This window comes from Polypterus senegalus, chromosome 12 (assembly GCF_016835505.1).
Source record: "Polypterus senegalus isolate Bchr_013 chromosome 12, ASM1683550v1, whole genome shotgun sequence".
NCBI lineage: Eukaryota > Metazoa > Chordata > Cladistia > Polypteriformes > Polypteridae > Polypterus > Polypterus senegalus.
The window spans coordinates 123,558,982-123,580,069 of record NC_053165.1 but is presented as its reverse complement, the minus strand read 5'-3'; the positions used below and the strand labels follow the sequence as shown (position 1 = coordinate 123,580,069).

The following is a 21,088-nucleotide window of genomic DNA, read 5'->3' as shown; positions in this document are numbered from 1 at the left end:
TACTTGTGTTATATTTGACTAATGGTTAAATGTGTTTGATGATCAGAAACATTTTGTGTGACAAAAATGCAAAAGAATAAGAAATCAAGAAGGGTCAAACAGTTTTTCACACCACTGTATATGTGTGTGTATATATATATATATGTATATATATATATATATATATGTATGTATGTATGTATGTATGTGTGTGTAATATTAATCACAAAGTACTCATACATAAAGAGTGTAAACAGAAATCATAACACACACATATGATATCCATCCATCCATTTTCTAACCCGCTGAATCCGAATACAGGGTCACGGGGGTCTGCTGGAGCCAATCCCAGCCAACACAGGGCACAAGGCAGGAACCAATCCTGGGCAGGGTGCCAACCCACCGCAGGTTTACTTGTGTTATATTTGACTAATGGTTAAATGTGTTTGATGATCAGAAACATTTTGTGTGACAAAAATGCAAAAGAATAAGAAATCAAGAAGGGTCAAACAGTTTTTCACACCACTGTATATGTGTGTGTATATATATATATATGTATATATATATATGTATGTATGTATGTATGTATGTGTGTGTAATATTAATCACAAAGTACTCATACATAAAGAGTGTAAACAGAAATCATAACACACACATATGATATGTAATTGTGAATTCAACAGTCTTATGCAATACCAGTTGGTCTTGGATCAAAGTTTAATGTTAAACTTTTATCCAAACTAAGGTGCTTATAGTTTTTGTACTATGGTTTTGTGTTGTTTATTTGCAAAATGATTATATCTGTATCAAAATATTATTGTTTAACTTAAGCTCGTGTAATATTAAATACATGAAATTTGTTTTTCTTTCTAAATTTCTTTTGTTCACAAATGTTATCATCTAAATTGATTAAGCTTTTTTGTCTTATTCAGATTTAGAATTGAAAAGAATTCAAATCCCTGGAAGTTTTTTATTTCACAAAGTTTCTAATATATTGCTAGTAAGGTGCAAGGTAAGAGCTCTCTCTTTATGGGCATATACATTTTAAAATATTAAATTGTAACAGTTGCTGTATATGTTAAAAACTAAATTTTGTTTCTAGCAGGTATAGTTGAGTTTTATTTTCATTCTGCTTCAATTTTGAGTTTATCCAAAACTACTTATATTTCTGCAATGTAGTTTAAAGGATACTGTTTATAATTACATTTTTTTTTTCCATTTACATCCCAGAGGTGAAATTGTGGGTCGGAGTGCAGTGTTGCAAATACCAAAAAAAGGCAAACATCTATTTTCTGATGTAGACCACTGAGAAACTGTCAATCCAGTTGATTAATATTTGACAGACAACTTAAAACCTTAAGCTAAATTAAAATTTATGACCACTGTCCTTCGTTGGGTGTTCAGTATTCTTTTGCTATTTTTCCTTGTATTTCTATTTTTCTCTTCTTTTCTATGGATTGATTTTCTTTTTTTTTTTTTTTTATTAATTTTATTACAATCCATACAAAGCAATCAAGTTTTTACAAAAAGTAGAATTGAGTTAAGAACAGATCAGTCCCCACCCCTGAGAGAGAGAGCAAGCCAAACGGCGTAAAATTTAAGGCTTGTAAACATACCTAAATTAATAAATTCTCTGTGCTTTATAAACTTATTTTAAAATATTACTGATTAGATCCTGCCATGTTTTGAAAAAAGTCTGTACGGATCCTCTAACTGAGTATTTGATTTTTCCAATTTCAAATAATATAACACATCGGTTTCCCACTGACTTAAAAGAGGAGAGTTTGGGTTCTTCCAGTTTATCAGAATGAGTCTGCGTGCCAACAGTGTAGTGAATGCAATCACAATTTGTTTGTCCTTCTCCACTTTAAGCCCCTCTGGAAGAACCCCAAACACAGCTGTTAATGGGTTAGGAGGGATTGTGAGTCCAAGGCCATCTGAAAGGTGATTAAAAATTTTTGTCCAGAATGATGTTAATTTGGTGCAGGCCCAGAACATGTGACCCAGTGAGGCTGGGGCTTGGTTGCAACGTTCGCAGGTTGGATCATGCCCTGGAAACATTTTGGAGAGTTATAGTCGAGACAGATGTGCTCGATATAATTTTGAGTTGTATAATTGTATGCTTTGCACATATGGAGCTCGAGTGAATTCTCTGCATTGCTACTTTCCACTCCTTTTCTGATATATTAATTGAGAGATCTTTTTCCCAGTGTCCTCTTGGATCTTTGAAAGGAAGGGATTGTAAAATGATTTTATATATTGTAGAGATGGAGTCTAATTCCTTGAAATTAAGCAATATTTTTTCCAGCGTGGATGAGGGTGCAAGATGAGGAAAATTTGGAAGGTTCTGTTTAACAAAGTTCCTGATTTGAAGATAGTGAAAGAAATGTGTAGCTGGAATGTTAAATTTGGAATGTAATTGTTCATAGGATGCAAAGACGTTGTCTATATAAAGATCTCTAAGCAAGTGAATTCCAAGTTTTTTCCAGATATTAAAAACTGCATATGTTTGTGATGGTTGAAAAAGGTGGTTCTCTTGCAGAGGTGCCACAGATAGAAGCTTCTCCGTCTTAAAATGCTTTCTACATTGGTTCCAGATTTTAAGTGAGTGGAGCACAATTGTATTGTTAGTGTATTGCCGATAACGTGTTTTTATGTTTATGTTTTGTATGTTCTTCTATTTGTGTCCAGGTTCTTATCGCCTGTATATTTGCTGCCCAGTAATAAAACTGGAAGTTAGGTAGAGCCATGCCACCTTCTGCCTTTTGTCTTTGTAGGGTCGCTCTTTTGATGCGTGGATGTTTTGAATTCCAAATAAATGAGGTTATTGTTGAATCTAATTGCTTAAAGAATGATTTATTAATGTATATTGGGATGTTTTGAAATAAAAAGGAGCTTAGGAAGAATATTCATCTTAACAGTGTTAATTCTTCCAGCTAGTGTGAGATGAAGAGTTGACCATCTATGCAAATCTTGTTTAATTTTTTCCATGCAGACGGCGAAATTTTGTTGATAAAGAGCTTTATGTTTACTTGTGATGTTTACCCCTAGGTATTTAAACTGTTCTGCAATGATAAAAGGTAGGGTGTCTAATCTAATATTATATGCTTGAGAATTCACTGGAAAGAGTACACTTTTATTCAGATTAATTCTGAGACCAGAGATCTTTTGAAATTCTGTGAGTGCTGCTAAGACTGCAGGCACAGAATTTTCTGGGTCCGATATATACAGTACCATATCATCTGCATATAATGAGATTTTCTGTTCCAGTCCTTCTCTGCTAATCCCCTTTATCTGATCAGTATTTCGACAATGTATTGCCAGTGGTTCAATGGCAATCGCAAACAGCAGCGGTGACAAGGGGCATCCTTGTCTAGTGCCACGCTCTAGTTTAAAGTAGTCTGAGCAAATGTTATTGATGCAAACTGAAGCTTCTGGGTTAGTATACAGTAATTTAATCCATGCACAAATGTTCGGGCCAAACCCAAACTTCTCCAATGTAGTAAAAAGTATTTCCATTCAATCATGTCGAATGCTTTTTCTGCATCCAATGATAATAATATTTCTGGGGTGTTTGATTTAGTTGGTGAGTATATTACATTAAACAGGCGTCGAAGATTTGAAGATAAGTGTGGCCCCTAATAAATCCAGTTTGGTCTTGTGATATTACGAGGGAGCACTTTCTCCATCCTTCTAGCTATGATTTTAGAGAGTATTTTAACGTCGTTATTCAGAAGTGAAATTGGTCTGTATGATGCACATTGTAATAAGTCCTTATTTTGTTTTGGAAAGACAGTGATTAGTGCTTGGCGAAAGGTTTGTGGAAGAGATTGGTTATCTCTGGCTTCTGTAAATGTTGCTAATAGGAGGAGAGCTAGCTGAGCGGAGAATTTCTTGTAAAACTCTGCAGGGTAGCCATCAGGGCCTGCTGCTTTTCCACCTTGGAGTGACTTTATAGCATCTAGTAATTCTGATAATGCCAGAGGTTTATCAAGTTCCTCCACACTAAAAGCGTCTATTTGTGGTATCTGTAATGTATCCAGAAATGCATTAGATTGTATATTGTCTTCTTTAAACTCAGTAGTATATAGGGATTTATAGTAGTCTCTGAAAGTGTGCATTATATTTTTGTGTTCGATGATTTTATCTCCGTTCGTGTTAGTGATTACGAGATTGCGCTTGCACTTCTTGCTTGTGAATTTGTTGAGCTAAAAGCTTATTAGCTTTCTCTCCATGTTCATAGTAATGATGTCTGGATTTGTAAATTAGTTGTTCAGTTTCTTTAGTTGTCAAGAGGTTTAAATTCTGAATGTAGAGCCTGCCTCCTCTATGTAGAGTCTCGCTTGGTAGTCTGGCATGTTCTTCATCTATTTTAGTAATTTCGCTTTTTATCTCTGCTACTTTCTTGGCTTCGGATTTATTTCTGTGGGAAAGATATGAGATAATCTGTCCTCTTAAGAAGGCCTTAGAGTATTCCTGCAGAGATCTCGGGGATGTATTTGTCTCTAGAAAGAATTTGATTTGTTTGGATATAAATTCAGTACAATTCTCGTCAGCTAATAGAAGCGGTTGAGGCCATCTGCGGGGTGAGTGTATGGGGCTTAGTAATTTCAGCTCCAAGATCATAGGTGCATGGTCGAAATAACAATAGCATCGTATTTACAAGATTTAATCTTAGGCAAGAAGTTATTGTCTATAAAGAAGTAATCAATCCTTGAGTAGCAATGATGTACTGGTGAGTAGAAAGAATATGTTCTTGAATTTGGGTTTAAAACCTCCAGGGATCTGATAAGTTGTGATCAGTTATAAACTTTGTAATTATCTTTGCAGTGTTAGATGCGTTCCCCTGTGGAGGAAGTCCTATCTAAAAGTGGATTTAAACACAATTAAAGTCCCCAGCCATTATAACTTTATGAGTGTTCAGATTGGGAATGGATGCAAATAAATTTTGTATAAATTCCTTATCATCAACATTAGGTGCATAAACATTTATCAAAATCATTTTACAGTTAGATAAGTCTCCCATGACCATTACATATCTCCCTTCAGGATCCAATACTACATCTGATGCTACAAATGGTACTGTTCTATGTATGAGAATTCCCACACCTCTAGTTTTCTTTGTAAAACTAGAATGGAACATTTGGCCAGTCCAGTCTTTTGCAGCGGAACTGATCCTTGCTTAGTAAGTGGGTTTCCTGTAAAAATACTATTTTAGCATTTAGACCTGTTAGGTGAGAAAGTACTTTCTTTCTCTTTAATTCGTGATTCAGGCCTTTAACATTCCAGCTTACGAAGTTAACTGTCCCATCATGGAGACACTGATTCTGAGTTTTTGATGTCATTTTATAGTCTTAACTGGAAGTGAGGTAGTTTAGGTCTTAATTTCCTATTTCCCCAAGAGTTGTTGCCATGCAGCTTATTATTACATTGATAGTTATAATATCAAGCCTGCTCTCTTTCTCTACCCCCCTTAACCCTCACCCTCCCTTTTTGCCTCCCTATGTGAGGCTAAAACCCACTTCACGCAGTCCCAGTCCTCTGACATACCCAGAGACAGAGCACGTCCAAAGCACAACAAGCCCCATGCAGTGCGCTTTAGGGTTAAAAGATAGAGATATCTGTTACCAATATAGTCTTTAAAAGAAAAAAAAAAAAAAAAAAGAATTTTGCACTTAAAAATATATATATATAGTCTTCAGCAATTTTAGTGCATTAAGATGATACACCCAGATAATAAACCCGGGTGATAATCTTAAAGATGTGTCCAAAATAAGCATAACAAGTCTTAATGCAGTAATAGCAATAACAGTAAACCAAGGGTATGATATTGAACAGTCTCGTTTAGGGTAGAGATTAAATAATTATTAAAGAAAAAGAGGAAAAAGTAATTAAGCACAATAAGACATAAACAGATAGCGCCCTAGTAATACTAAGTAATAATAAGAATATATGAGAATATATGCTGATTAAAAACCCGTATTTTAAAACAATAGATCAGACAGTAGATTATTAATCATAGCTTCATCATTTACTGCCATGACTCACTATTATGTATCAGAATAGTCCCGGGATCAACTTTCTTAATTCATTTTCTGCTTCTAGACATAGAATTGACCTTGCCATTCCACTTTCAGTTTTGCCGGATACAGGAGGCTGTATTTGACACTGGCTTGCCGTAGCCACTGTTTAATATTATAGAATGCTGCGCGTTTAAGTAGCTGTTGCTGGAGAGAAGTCAGGGAAGATACGAATGTGGTTATTTTCATATATAATATCTTCCTTGTTTCTGAGGAGTTCCATCACCTCTAGCTTAAATAATAATCGTTCAAAATGAACTATAAAAGATCTTGGTCGGGTCTGACGGTGTTTGATCAGCGTGCGTGTAAGCCCTGCTATCTCAGATTCTGCTTTAAAGTCTCCCGATTATTTTAGAAAAAGTTCAGCTGCGAATTTCACAGGGTTTGAACTTACTCGATTCTCCGGCAGACCTTCAATTCTGACATTATACCTTCTACTCCCATCTTCTAAAGCAGCCAGTCTGAGTTTTTTGCATTCGGAACTGACATTTACTGCTCTTTCCTCGGCACTGGCAGCTAAATGTTCGGCCATTTCAATCCGATTCGTGAATGTCTCCTTGAAATCCTCCATTTGATCAGTAAGCGTGCTCAGTTTAACCGAGTTTTCCTGAATGCTCTTTTCAATTTTACCAAGCACCTGTCGAAGCTCAAGTTGCACCTCTTGACGCAGCCTTTCATTTGCCTGTTGGAATTCCTGTCGCAGCCATTCATTGGCCTGTTTCATCTCCTGTTTCAATTCCTGTTTCAGTCTCTCAAGTGCCTTTGCCGTTGCTTTCTCATTAGCCTTCTCGCTTTTCTTTATATCTTGTGTGAGCTCAGCGAGCAACACCTTCAGTTCAGATAGTTCAATTGTGCTTTCTTGTACTGTAGATGAAGCAGCAGACTTTGCTGTAGCCGGTGTCCCCGCTGCTCCAGGCTTGTGTAATTGCGTAATTGAAGCCACGGACTTCACGGCCCTTTCCAGTTTCAGGTAATCTTCTCCAATCAGTGAGCTATCCAGATCTGCACGCACGATGGCACCTTCGCTCCCCTTTTCACTCTCAGCCGGCAACGATGTAGCGGACCGTGCTCCCGAGGTGTCTGTGCTTTCGCCCATCTGATCCAGGTCTGTCTCTGAAAGGCCGTATCTTGAACTGGGGTTTGCTGATCGCAGCTTGGATGTAGCTTTAGTTTTCGATTCTTTCGAACGCCCCTTCTTGTTGGCCATGTTTATATGTGCTTACATATACTGTAGCAGTCCCTCTCGGTTTGAATAAATACAAGATATCTCAGGATAATAAGCTAATAATATGAAAAATAACACCACTGCTAGCGGAGCTCCACTTCAGACGTCCATCTCTCGCATCGGACGAGACCAACTCGAGAATTTGGAGCCTTGAATAAATTTTCTTTGTTTACAAGACTTTGATAATTTGAATGTTTTACGTTGGAGCATTATTTACATATATGCATTTAACATTAATTTTTGTTTGAGAAAGTTTTCATTTTTTGTTTAAAAGTTGACTGTTTTACATTTTCATTTTAAAAGTCATAGAGGTTGATGTGGGGTTCTGTCTAATTGCTATGATTCACCCTCCTGATAAATAGGAGTGCAATGGCACAATTTGATTTGCTTAAAATAAGGATTTATTCAGTCAATAAGTACTCTTAATAAGTCTCATTTTTTGCATTCTGGTATTGACTGTTGCTCAGAGGTATCAACCTGAAGGCCCATGGACTTTTTAATGCAAATGCATTTTCCATATAAATCACACACTACCTGTAATGGTGGGTTAATTTCCTTAAAAGACCTCCTTTATTGTTTATTTCATACATTGATCAGCAGCACAGCACATTACAGCCACTACCGTCAAAATAGAAACTGCTAATGACCAAACAGAAGAAATGTGAATATAAGATGACATGCTACACATGTGACAAACGTGTAGATAGATAGAAAGCAGCCACTCTGCTCACTTTTTAAAGCTATATAGGTGTCAGGGCTGGTCATTCTTCTGTGGTACTGACAAGTCTATACTGTCTGCGACTTTGAATAAAAGACTTCAGGTTTTCAGATGTGCACGTCTTTGTTTTGCTGATGTCAGGTGTTTGGCAAATACTAAAGTTATTTCTTGCTGAAAAAATCTTGGTCAACCTGTGGCAATTCAGTAATGAACAGTTATGGTTCTGCCACTGGACTTGGCTGCTTCCTGTGCTGTACACTGTTGTTTAAGAAAACATTTTAACTAATTTCATAGAAAGTGTAACATGAAATGTTAATATGCATTGGAAAATGGGAAAAAAACAAAAAGAGAGAAAGAGTAAAGCACATGGAGGAAACTTTTTTTTTCCTTTTTTCAGCTATAAATATCAGATAAGCAATTTGTCAAAACCACATATAAAAACAAACACTGTGTCTTACTTGTAGCAGTGAAGACATACAAAGACACAAGGCAGCTCATTACTGCTATCAAATGCAACTTGGAAATGGTTGTGCAGAGCACTTAAAGTAAGAGTCAAAACCTACTTACCTTCCACTATGACTCAAAAACATTTATTACATTGAGTAAGAAATGCTCTGCTGTGTAGATATACAGTATGTTTTGATAAAGCAATTTAAGTTTTATGCAGAATAAATAAAAATGTTGTGTACTATGTTTTTATTTCTTTGTACATCATACAGTATAAGATTAGCAAGAAAAAGTGCTGCATACATAAAATTCATATTTATAATTACACCACAAGAACTAAGAGTGACTAATTAGTAAAATGTAATGATACACATGTAAAGCACACTAAATTAAAGGTATACTTAAACAATAAAAAGTATAGTTCAGTAAATTGTTAAAAAGTTATTTAACATAAATAAATACATGTATATTTACATGTATGCAGTCTTTCAGCTGCCAGTTATCAATTAATTATTTCAGTGTACAGGAATATTTTATGAATAATTGTTGTGTTTCCATAGACTCATAATGATGCTGGCTTAAAACACAGACTGTCTGTACAAATAATGTGTAAAATACAAAAAATGTACAATACATATATTATCTTAAAGTTCTGATCACCTCATATTTCCAAAAGTAAAAAATTCTTAGACCAAATACTTCACAATATTTTAATAAACTGATTTATAATTAAAAGACCAGTGTAATCCAGTGTAAGCATCATAGCCAGATACTGGTCTTTATTTGATATACTGTAGTACAATCTAATAGTAATACTGTAATGGTGATAGAATTTTAAGTATTAACTGCATTCAATTTCGAAATATGAGCAGTATACTGGTTCTGATTCTGACTGTTTTTTGATGGTTTCAAGACTGAAATTCCAGTCAGTTAACTGTTATATTAGATAATCTTTAAGTTCTCAAACTAAGTCTTGATGATATAATTCTCCTGAAAATGTTTGTTCCCAGCTAAATGCTATATTAAACACTTCAGTGCTAGCCCTGTGCTCATTAGTAAATAATGGCGAGGGAAAACTTTGCAAACTAAGTTAAATAATAAAAAAAACAGTAAATAATTCCTATGCAACATAAATATTTAGTACATTCTAATAACAAAATACAACACTTAGTTTATTTATTTCTACATTGATCTCACAACATAAAAACTGGGAAATTAGCACTTTCTTCATTAAGCTAGGAATCCAGTTAAAAAAAGTGTTTGGAACAAAAACCTGTAGACATAAGGGTGCCCAGGACTGTGTTTGTGCATTATTATTAAGTTACAATGTCCTTGTTCAAGTCTATTAAAATCTGTTCTGTTTTTGTATGGTAAAGTAATATGGCAGAGACTTCAGAAAGAAATTATTTTAATCTTGGTCTTTTGATTACTGTTCAGTGTCAAGGTCTATCTACAATGAAGATGTAAGGGCATTTTAGTTGCCTTGATTAAGTATTAAGTATACACATTCATTCATTAGGCAATGTGGATTGTTATAATGCAGCCTAAGAAATGTGTCCAAAAGTGGCTGAAACACAAACCTTATGCTTCAAGTGTGTGCAGTAATTCATGCTGTTCATACCTTTGCATGCCAGTTGAGCTAGACATGTGCCTTTAGAGCCCTTATACAACTTAATCATGCTTTTCAGAGACAAAACAGGCAGAGTGATATGATGTTCTCTTTTATGACAAAGGAGGGAACAAAAACTTCCAAGATATTGATGTCAAACTGTATGTTAAATGTGTAACCATGTCATCTGATTTCCTTCTCAAAAGTTAAGAAATGTTGCAACCTTCATTTTCTTAAAATGCTGATGTTTAAGTGACAGAACATTTGACAAATTAGATAGATAGATATTAATAAATCTGTGCCTAATAATGAAAATAAACATGAATAACAAAGAAATTCTGTATACAGTGTATGCTTAGAAAGCTGGTTTAGAGGCAGACTACAGATGATTAATACAGTTAGGTCCATAAATATTTGGACAGAGACAACTTTTTTCTAATTTTAGTTCTGTATATTACCTCAATGAATTTTAAATGAAACAACTCAGATGCAGTTGACGTGCAAACTTTCAGCTTTAATTCAGTGGGTTGAAAAAAAAGATTGCATAAAAATGTGAGGTAAATAAAGCATTTTTTTTAACACAATCCCTTCATTTTAGGGGCTCAAAAGTAATTGGGCAAATTAAATAACTGGAAATAAAATGTTCATTTCTAATACTTGGTTGAAAACCCTTTGCTGGCAATGACAGCCTGAAGTCTTGAACTCATGGACATCACCAGGTGCTGGGTTTCCTCCTTTTTAATGCTCTGCCAGGCCTTTACTGCAGCGGCTTTCAGTTGCTGTTTGTTTGTGGGCCTTTCTGTCCAAAGTTTAGTCTTCAACAAGTGAAATGCATGCTCAATTGGGTTAAGATCAGGTGACTGACTTGGCCATTGAAGAATTTTCCACTTCTTTGCTTTAATAAACACCTGGGTTGCTTTGGCTGTATGTTTTGGGTCATTATCGATCTGTATCATGAAATACAATTTCAAAGACCAATCAATTTGACTGCATTTAGCTGGATTTGAGCAGACAGTATGTCTCTGAACACCTCAGAATTTATTCGGCTGCTTCTGTCCTGTGTCACATCATCAATAAACACTAGTGTCCCAGTGCCACTGGCAGCCATCACACTGCCTCCACCATGTTTTACAGATGATGTGGTATGCTTTGGATAATGAGCTGTTCCACGCCTTCTCCGTACTTTTTTCTTGCCATCATTCTGGTAGAGGTTGATCTTGGTTTCATCTGTCCAAAGAATGTTTTTCCAGAACTGTGCTGGCTTTTTTAGATGTTCTTTAGCAAAGTCCAATCTAGCCTTTCTATTCTTGAGGGTTATGAGTGGCTTGCACCTTGCAGTGCACCCTCTGTATTTACTTTAATGCAGTCTTCTCTTTATGGTAGACTTGGATATCGATATGCCTACCCCCTGGAGAGTGTTGTTCACTTGGTTGGCTGTTGTGAAGGGGTTTCTCTTCACCATGGAAATGATTCTGCGATCATCCACCGCTGATGTCTTCCGTGGATGCCCAGGTCTTTTTACGTTGCTGAGTTCACTGGTGCTTAGTTTCTTTCTCAGGATGTACCAAACTGTAGATTTTGCCACTCGTAATATTGTAGCATTTTCTCAGATGGGTTTTTTCTGTTTTCGCAGCTTAAGGATGGCTTCTTTCACCTGCATGGAGAGCTCCTTTGACCGCATGTTGTCTGTTCACAGCAAAATCTTCCACATGTAATAAGCACCACACCTCAAATCAACACCAGGCCTTTTATCTGCTTAATTGATAATGACATAACGATGGACTTGCCTGCACCTGCTCATGAAATAGCCTTTGAGTCAATTGTCCAATTACTTTTGATCCCCTAAAATGAAGGGATTGTGTTAAAAAAATTGTTTAAGTTGCTTCACATTTTAATGCAATCATTTTGTTCAACCCACTGAATTAAAGCTGAAAGTCTGCACTTCAACTGCCTCTCAGTTGTTTCATTTAAAATTCATTGTGGTAATGTACAGAACCAAAATTAGAAAAAAGATGTCTCTGTCCAAATATTTATGGACTAACTGTATGCTTTAAACATTTTCTTGTTAAGATGTCTGCTTATTGAGAATAGTTTTTAAGACATTTCTTCTTTTTTTTCTACCCCATGCTTTCCCAGGATGGTCTTGTAGGATTCGCAGCTGTGAAGCTGAAAAAAAGGCTTTCTGCAGCAGACTTTTACAATGGGTATCTTCATCAGTCTTCTGTGACTTGGAGCAGCATTCCTCGTGAAAAGTGGCTGTTTAAGACTTTCAAAAAACAGCATAAAAAGGACAAGGATGCCAATTACTTTATTCATTCATACAATAATGGCAGAGTTAAAAATAAATAAATTATTTTAAAATAAATTTTAATAATGCTATTTCTATTCAGTCAGCAAGGGTTTCTTAAGAATTTAATTACCCACATAATGCAATGAGCCAAAGAAAATTCTGCTTTTGTTGATCTGTAGGTGCCTTACATTCCCAAAGACAGAACAAAAGACCACCATTTGTAGATGAAAGAGTCTGATAGTCTACATCCGTTTATGGTATTCCGTTCCGTTCCACTCCATCATCCTAGAGCCAAGTGAGCATCCCTGATCCTTGAGGGGTTAAATTAATTTCTTAATGTAACATGAACAATATATATGTGACAGTAATTACCCTATAAATTCTGTTAATTAAACTCCTAATCAGAGCGCTTACTCTAGCTCTAAGTTTGGTTACTTAGAAATTAATGTGACTTCTGTTTCACTTTTTTCCACACTATAGTTTTCTGTTTTTTTTGCTTTATTTAATTTACTTGATTTTAAAGAATGTTCAGTTCTTTAATATTTCTTGTTATTAACAAATAACAGGGTGCTAAAATACACAAAATTGGTTGGAGTAAAAGCATGGGACCTTTTAAGATCAGGACTCCCAGCATTGTCTTAATGATGAAATGAAGTTTGATACATGTGATGAAATTCCAGAAGGTTATTTAACTGATGTTACTATTATTTCTTATAGAAAAACCCAACAGATTGATTATTACAACAAGCAAGGTATACTTGTTTTGGGAACATATAGTTGGTGAAGAACATACGGTGATCCACCAACAGAAAGCCTTAATTGTCCTTTAGCTGGCATAGACAGTGAAGCAGGATCAGGTTGTGGAAAATGATTGAATTGGAGTAATTTAATTTTAATTTTATTACAGTGTGTGTTGCAATTTAAATTTTTGGATGTCAAAACATTAATAAGGGGAGAAGCCTTTACAGGTTTATTATTCTGACCTAAGATATCAAGTACAAATGTCATAGCAAAGAGTCGTTTTAGGCAAAAAAGAATGAGTTTCACTGATGCAGTAGAAAAGTGTAAGTAAACAACAAAAGCATTTAAACAGAGTAGGGAGTATGATATTAATTATCTAAACTTTGAGTACTTGATAAAGTAACTCATGACAGGTTAATAAATCAAGAGTTATGGTGCAGAAGCAGATGATTCTAACATGGAAGGTAAACAGTTGTGGAGCAAGGAATCTTTTCCAACTTTTGTGATACTAAATCTGGCAACCTCCATATTATGATCTCAATAAAATAAATAATCTGGTTACATTTGCAAATATAAATACCCTGAATTTGGCCAAAATATTAAAGATGGATCTTGAACATAGCACAATCATTCATAGAACATTCATAATATGAAGAAATGTGACATTTAACACATGGTAGGTAATAATATTAGATATTCACACCTCCTCTTCTTACAAGAAGGACATACAGTAGTAGTTGCAGTGGACTCCTTATCTAGAAAGTAAAAAAGTGACTGAGAACACCAATTGGTTGTTGTGTTACATAGCATGACATGTCAAGCACAAGTTGAGGGAGATTAATCTGAAGATATACAATGCACCTGTGATGGATTACCAGGAGTATTGCATACACTTTTAGGCTCCATGTTACAAAAAAGATACTTGGTGCAAGAGGAAATCCAGAAAAGATCCATCAAAAGTATTCCAGGGTTGTAGAGTTTGAGCTATTAACGAGATATTAAATGTAACTAAATGGAGATTAAGAGGTGACATGGTAGAAGTCTTTCGAATAATGAAGGTAATTAGAAGGGGGATATTTGTTGCGGTAGAATAAAATTTAAGCTGGTTAAAGATAAATTTTGCATAAATATTATAAAGTTTTCCTTTATAAAGAGAACTATAAACATGTGAAATAATTTATATAGTGTAATAGAAAATAATACATTGGGGTCCTTGGATCCTCTATGGCTAAATGTCCTGTTCTCATCAAATTTTTGTATTATTTTGAGAACTGTTTGTTTTTATCAAGCCTTTATAACTGGGATCAAGAACATATAAAACAACACTTCAGTAACAAACAGAGCTGTGACCTGGGGGGATATTTTCCGTACGTCGCTTAAATCATCTGAGATCAGATGCCTCATCTTGGATGAGTTAATGCCAGTGAAGCTCATCCGGGATAAGTCGGTTTTTCAAACGCAGCCGTGTGGTAGATTAGTCTAGCTAGATCTAATCATCCGAGATGAATGCGTGCGCCCGTGCTTATTGAAAAGCCCATATATATTGAGTCTAGAAAACATGATCAGCAAGTCTTTGATAGGCTGCAACAAAATGACGAAAGAACGGGCGCATTTTTTTTTTTTACACAAGCGGAGCAGGACCTTTTATTCAAAGGATATGAAGAATTTCAAGATTTAATATGCACAAGGGGCAACCCTGTGTAAAAAGCACAAACTCAGAAAAGAAGGCTGGCAAAAAGTGGCTGACAAATTAAACGCTAAGTAGTGTGCATTGTGCTTACTGAATGCAGTGTTTCATTTCCTATGTGTCAGATTAATTATTAATATGTCATAATTCCAAATCAAACATGAGCACAAGGAGGACATGGGGACAGGTTAAAGTGAAGTACAAGAATATACTTCAAACTGGCAAATATTGGTATATAACTATTTAAAGAATTGTTGACATAAAGAATCATAAATAATATAAGAAACCTTAATTTTAAAGCTAATAAGAAGGCAGACAACCAAAAAACAAGTGGAGGTCCACGCGGTCCAGACCTAACCCCTGCAGAAGAGTTGGCTCTCCAGCAAAATGCCCATCGCCCTGTTTCTGAGGGCATTTTTTTTTTTCGTTGGGCCAGTTGCAGGGAATGTCATATCCCTTGAACCTGTGTCTGACCAACGAGATATAGACGAAGGTCAAATATTTGATGAAGACACTGTGTCTGATTATTCATCAGGAGGAGAGATACATTTTACAAATAATGTTTGATCAAACTCCACTCTGATCAGTCCCATGTGCCCCAATCACATTTGGAAATCCTGGGTAATGAGAATGTTAGGCTGATTGTGAGATTCTTTATGAAACTGTGGGTGTTTTTGCCTGTGTACCTGCAATGGCATGAAACGCTTCTTTTATTGTCTGCACACGCAGGTGTCCAGGAAACACTATGAAAAGCCAAAGGAAATATTTCAGAGCCAAACAGACTTTATGAATTGCCTGGCAAACTGCACTTTTAGATAGATTTTCCGCATCGCCTACAGTATATAAAAAAAAAGCGCTGCTTGCAAAAAAACTCAAAGCAATGTATACTGTCTGTGTGGTTATGAGAGCCCGACTTCACCTAGCATGACTTTGAATATAAGGTGCTAATAAATCTTTGAGTTACAATATTCCCCCTCGGCTAAAGCGGTTTCTTTCGAAAAGAATTTCCTCCGGGAGCGATAAAGGATATTGCTAATCGTGCAAAACCCTCTCTACATGAAATTCTCTTCTTATAATTTGTGTACCGATATCAATTAGTAGCTCATTCATGAATGGCTATGATTGAATGAATTCCATGCACGGAAACTGATAAAGTGTGTGAGCTAATCCTTGTTTACATAGAACAAACCTGCTCTGAGCAGGATTGAGGATTTGGATCTGCTGCCATGACAACACATTCACCAAGAGTTTCGAAAAACCGACAGATCCAGGATCAGGCCAAATCGTCAACAATTACATCCGGTTAAACGAGTAATCCACGTACAAAAAATACCCCCCATGTCACCATATTGTCTAAGTCATGAATGTATAGAATAGAAAAGCAGCTAGATTTCAAAGGTGGTCAGGTGATTGGATACAATTTTGAATCTGAAATGAAGATTTTTAACTGATGTTAATGCTGAGTTCCACATTTGATGATGTTACTGAATGCAAAAAGCTCCAGCGACGTTAAATTATAAAGGACACCCATTTCCTTTGGCACAAGGTGTCCCATTGGCAGACGTCATATTTCAAAGTTGTTTCTGTTTGTTGCAATAAACTCACAACTCAATCACAAGCAGTAATTGTACAACCCCAATTCCAAAAATGTTAGGACACTGTATAAAATGTAAATAAAAACAGATTGCAGTGATTTGCAAATCTCATAAATCCACATTTTTATTCACAGGAGAACATAAAAAAAACATCAAATGTCTAAACTGAGAAAATGTTCTATTTTAAGAATAAGGTCATTTTGAATTTGATGGCAGCAACATGTCTCAAAAAAGTTGGGACGGGGCCATGTTTACCACTGTGTACCATTCCCTCAACAACACTCCATAAATGTTTGGGAACTGGGGAGACTGACTTTTGGGAGAGGAATGTTGTCCATTCTTGTCTGATATTTGATTCTATTTGCTCAACTGACCTGGGTCGTCTTTGTCATATGAGGAAGACATATTTAAAATTAAGGTGCTTCAGTCTTTCCAAATAATAAAGTATGGTGCTAATAGAACTATAAGAAACATGTCACTTATGTATTAATAAATAAGGAAGCATTAAGCTAACTGAACAACTGTAATCTAATACAGACACTAAGCTGCAAGAGTGTATTTCTGTAAGACAAATGTACTAAACTAACTTTTAAGGTAGCTTTTGATATTGTATAACTAAATTATGTGTGAAATGTAAGCTATAATAAGATTCTTAAATTGTAACTGCCACATAGCCGTTGAAGTGTTGTAACCCTGATGGTGCAGAAGAACAGGGAAGTACATGTTTTGCAAAGTGCTGTCTCTGTAACTGTTTTGCAAAATTAGCCATAGCTGAATTGCATAGCCTAAGCTGGGTAGGAAGCCTGGGACTATGGATATACCAACAGTTCCTCTTATCTAAACACTACCATGTACTTCTCCAGATGTGTCATCTTAAGCTACTTGCAGACTCTGCTTGACCTCAAATTGAACTGCCATACTTCCTTTTTTTTGTTTACTAAACAAACTACTATAAACTGAGCTAACTCCCATCCTTGGACAGGCTATCTGATCTAACTGTCAGTGGAACTGGCTGACAGGGGCTGCAAAGCCTCCTCTCACCAAGAATAAAGAAATAGCTTTTTTACTTTTTTATTGGTGTCTGTCTGCTGTTGTCTCGACTTTCATCCACACATATTTTTCATTTCAAGGTGCACCAAATGTTTTCAATTGGAGAAAGGTCTGGACTGTAGGCAGGCCAGTTCAGCACCTGGACTCTTCTATTACGAAGCCATGCTGTTATAATAGATGCAGTATGAGGTTTAGCATTGTCTTGCTGAAATATGTAAATGTGCTGAAAAAGACATCTAGGTGGGAGCATTATGTTGCTCTAAAACTTGCACATACCTTTCAATATTGATGTTGTACAGGGTAGCCTGCCTTCACTGAGACAACTGCATTACGTGGTGAAGAGAGAAATGATCAAATTTGGCAGTCACATTTACAAAAGATGCCGAAAGTGATCTCCTTGTGCTTCAATACATCTCTGTGCCCGACTGCAGCTGCCTATCTGGCGGCAGACAAGACGGGAGTTGTCTCGGTGAAGGTGGACCTCCCTGTATTTCAAGATGTACAAGCTGAATATTCCATAGGCACAATGCACCCCCATACCAGAAGAGATGCAGGCTTTGAACTGAGCACAGATAACAAGCTGGATGGCCCTCTCCTCTTTAGTCCAGAAGACACAGTTGCCCATGTTTTCCGAAAAGAACTTCAGATTTCGAGTCATCTGAAACACAGAACAGTTTTCCTGTTTGCCTCAGTCCATTTTAAATGAGTGTTGGCCAAGACAAGACTGTAGCATTTCTGGATCATGTTCACATATAGCTTCTTCTTTGCTATATAGAGCTTTAACCTGCATTTGTGGATGGCACGGTGAACTGTGTTCACAGACATTGATTTCTGGAAGTGTTTCTGAGCCAATGCAGTGATTTCCAAGACAGAATCATGCCTGGTTTTAATGCAGTGCCACCTGAGGACCCAAAGATTACAGTCCTCCAGTACTGATTTTTGCCCCTGTCCCTTGCACACAGAGATTTCTCCAGATTATCAGAATCTTTTGATGATATGTACTGTAGGCGATGAGATATTCAGTCTTCGCAATTTTATACAAAGGCAAATTATTGGGTTGGCAACCTGCCCGGGATTGGTTCCTGCCTTGTGCCCTGTGTTAGCTGGGATTGGCTCCAGCAGACCCCCGTGACCCTGTGTTCGGATTCAGCGGGTTGGAAAATGGATGGATGGCACATTATTGTGAATTCGTTCCACAATTTCTAGATGCAGTTTTTTGCAGATTGGTGAACCTCTGCCCATCCGTATTTCTGAGTTACTCTGCCTAATGTCCTCTTTTTATACCCAATCATGTTAGTGACTTGTCAATTAACCTACTTAGTTGCAAAATGTTCCTACAGCCGTTTCTTATTAGTAAAACTTACTATTCCAGCCTTTTGTTGCCCTCATCCCAACATTTGAGAAGAGTTGCTGCCATCACATTCAAAATGAGCTCATTTTTCTCATGAACCAGTAAAATGTCTCACTTTCACCATTTGATATGTATTCTATGTTCTATTGTGAATCAAATATGGGTTTATTAGATTTGCAAATCGTTGTATTCTTTTTTATTTACATTTTACACAGCTTCCCAACTTTTTTGGAATTGGGGTTGTATTTTTACATACCTAAGCGTGCTGTCTTTCAAATAAATTATAGGTTTACATGTTATCTGTGCTCTTGCATTAGATAGTTAAATATGTGATTTGTCCACATACAGTGGTGTGAAAAACTATTTGCCCCCTTCCTGATTTCTTATTCTTTTGCATGTTTGTCACATAAAATGTTTCTGATCATCAAACACATTTAACCATTAGTCAAATATAACACAAGTAAACACAAAATGCAGTTTTTAAATGATGGTTTTATTATTTAGGAGAAAAAAATCCAAACCTACATGGCCCTGTGTGAAAAAGTAATTGCCCCCTGAACCTAATAACTGGTTGGGCCACCCTTAGCAGCAATAACTGCAATCAAGCGTTTGCGATAACTTGCAATGAGTCTTTACAGCTCTGGAGGAATTTTGGCCCACTCATCTTTGCAGAATTGTTGTAATTCAGCTTTATTTGAGGGTTTTCTAGCATGAACCGCCTTTTTAAGGTCATGCCATAGCATCTCAATTGAATTCAGGTCAGGACTTTGACTAGGCCACTCCAAAGTCTTCATTTTGTTTTTCTTCAGCCATTCAGAGGTGGATTTGCTGGTGTGTTTTGGGTCATTGTCCTGTTGCAGCACCCAAGATCGCTTCAGCTTGCGTTGACGAACAGATGGCCGGACATTCTCCTTCAGGATTTTTTGATAGACAGTAGAATTCATGTTTCCATCTATCACAGCAAGCCTTCCAGGTCCTGAAGCAGCAAAACAACCCCAGACCATCACACTACCACCACCACCATATTTTACTGTTGGTATGATGTTCTTTTTCTGAAATGCTGTGTTCCTTTTACGCCAGATGTAACGGGACATTTGCCTTCCAAAAAGTTCAACTTTTGTCTCATCAGTCCACAAGGTATTTTCCCAAAAGTCTTGGCAATTATTGAGATGTTTCTTAGCAAAATTAAGACGAGCCCTAATGTTCTTTTTTGCTTAACAGTGGTTTGCGTCTTGGAAATCTGCTATGCAGGCCGTTTTTACCCAGTCTCTTTCTTTTGGTGGAGTCGTGAACACTGACCTTAATTGAGTTCTTTAATTTAATTGAGGTTCTTTAATTCAGTTCTTTAGACGTTGTCCTGGGGTCTTTTGTGAACTCTCGGATGAGTCGTCTCTAGGGGTAATTTTGGTCGGCCGGCCACTCCTGGGAAGGTTCACCATTGTTCCATGTTTTTGCCATTTGTGGATAATGGCTCTCACTGTGGTTCGCTGGAGTCCCAAAGCTTTAGAAATGGCTTTATAACCTTTACCAGACTGATAGATCTCAATTACTTCTGTTCTCATTTGTGCCTGAATTTCTTTGGATCTTGGCATGATGTCTAGCTTTTGAGGTGCTTTTGGTCTACTTCTCTGTGTCAGGCAGCTCCTATTTAAGTTATTCTTGATTGAAACAGGTGTGGGAGTAATCAGGCCTGGGGATGGCTACGGAAATTGAACTCAGGTGTGATACACCACAGTTATGTTATTTTTTAACAAGGGGGCAATTACTTTTTCACACAGGGCCATATAGGTTTGGATTTTTTTCTCCCTAAATAATAAAAACCATCATTTAAAAACTGCATTTTGTGTTGACTTGTGTTATATTTGACTAATGGTTAAATGTGTTTGATGATCAGAAACATTTTGTGTGACAAACATGCAAAAGAATAAGAAATCAGGAAGGGGGCAAATAGTTTTTCACACTACTGTATATCCTGTGGCAAGCAACACATTACAGCTAAGTGAATCTGATTTGATCAAAGTTCCCACTTCGGTCACACCACATACAGAGAAAAATTCATTACCATTGGATACCTGAGAGTCGGACCTTTTCAGTGATGTATAATTGTCGATGAGTGGTCACTTCTGCAACATGTCACAGCCAAGCAAAAAAGACAAGAAATCTTCAAGCATCTTTACACACAAGTTTCTGTGAGAGTGCATGCAGATTGTTCGGTTGATCGCAATAAGAATTGAAGTTTGTAGTAGGGAAATGCCTTCTTACAACAAGAGAAAACAATATACGCCTGAGGAAGTCCTAGAAGAGTTACAAATGCTG

The 21,088-nt window shown here is 36.5% G+C and overlaps 1 protein-coding gene across 4 annotated transcripts in view; it reads left to right on the top strand.

Annotated features, from left to right (window-relative positions):
• Positions 1 to 13,030, top strand: part of mtfmt (mitochondrial methionyl-tRNA formyltransferase) — a 134,094-nt gene extending 121,064 nt beyond the window's left edge. Inside the window, exons 6-7 of one of the 4 annotated variants that reach the window (XM_039773366.1) lie at positions 912 to 991; positions 12,195 to 13,030. In XM_039773366.1, coding sequence (XP_039629300.1) covers positions 912 to 991; positions 12,195 to 12,407 — 293 coding nt within the window. In that variant the 3' untranslated portion in view covers positions 12,408 to 13,030. The remainder of the gene's footprint in view (positions 1 to 911; positions 992 to 12,194) is intronic. The other 3 variants (XM_039773364.1, XM_039773365.1, XM_039773367.1) reach the window with 3 other exon arrangements.
• Positions 13,031 to 21,088: the final 8,058 nt, after the last annotated feature.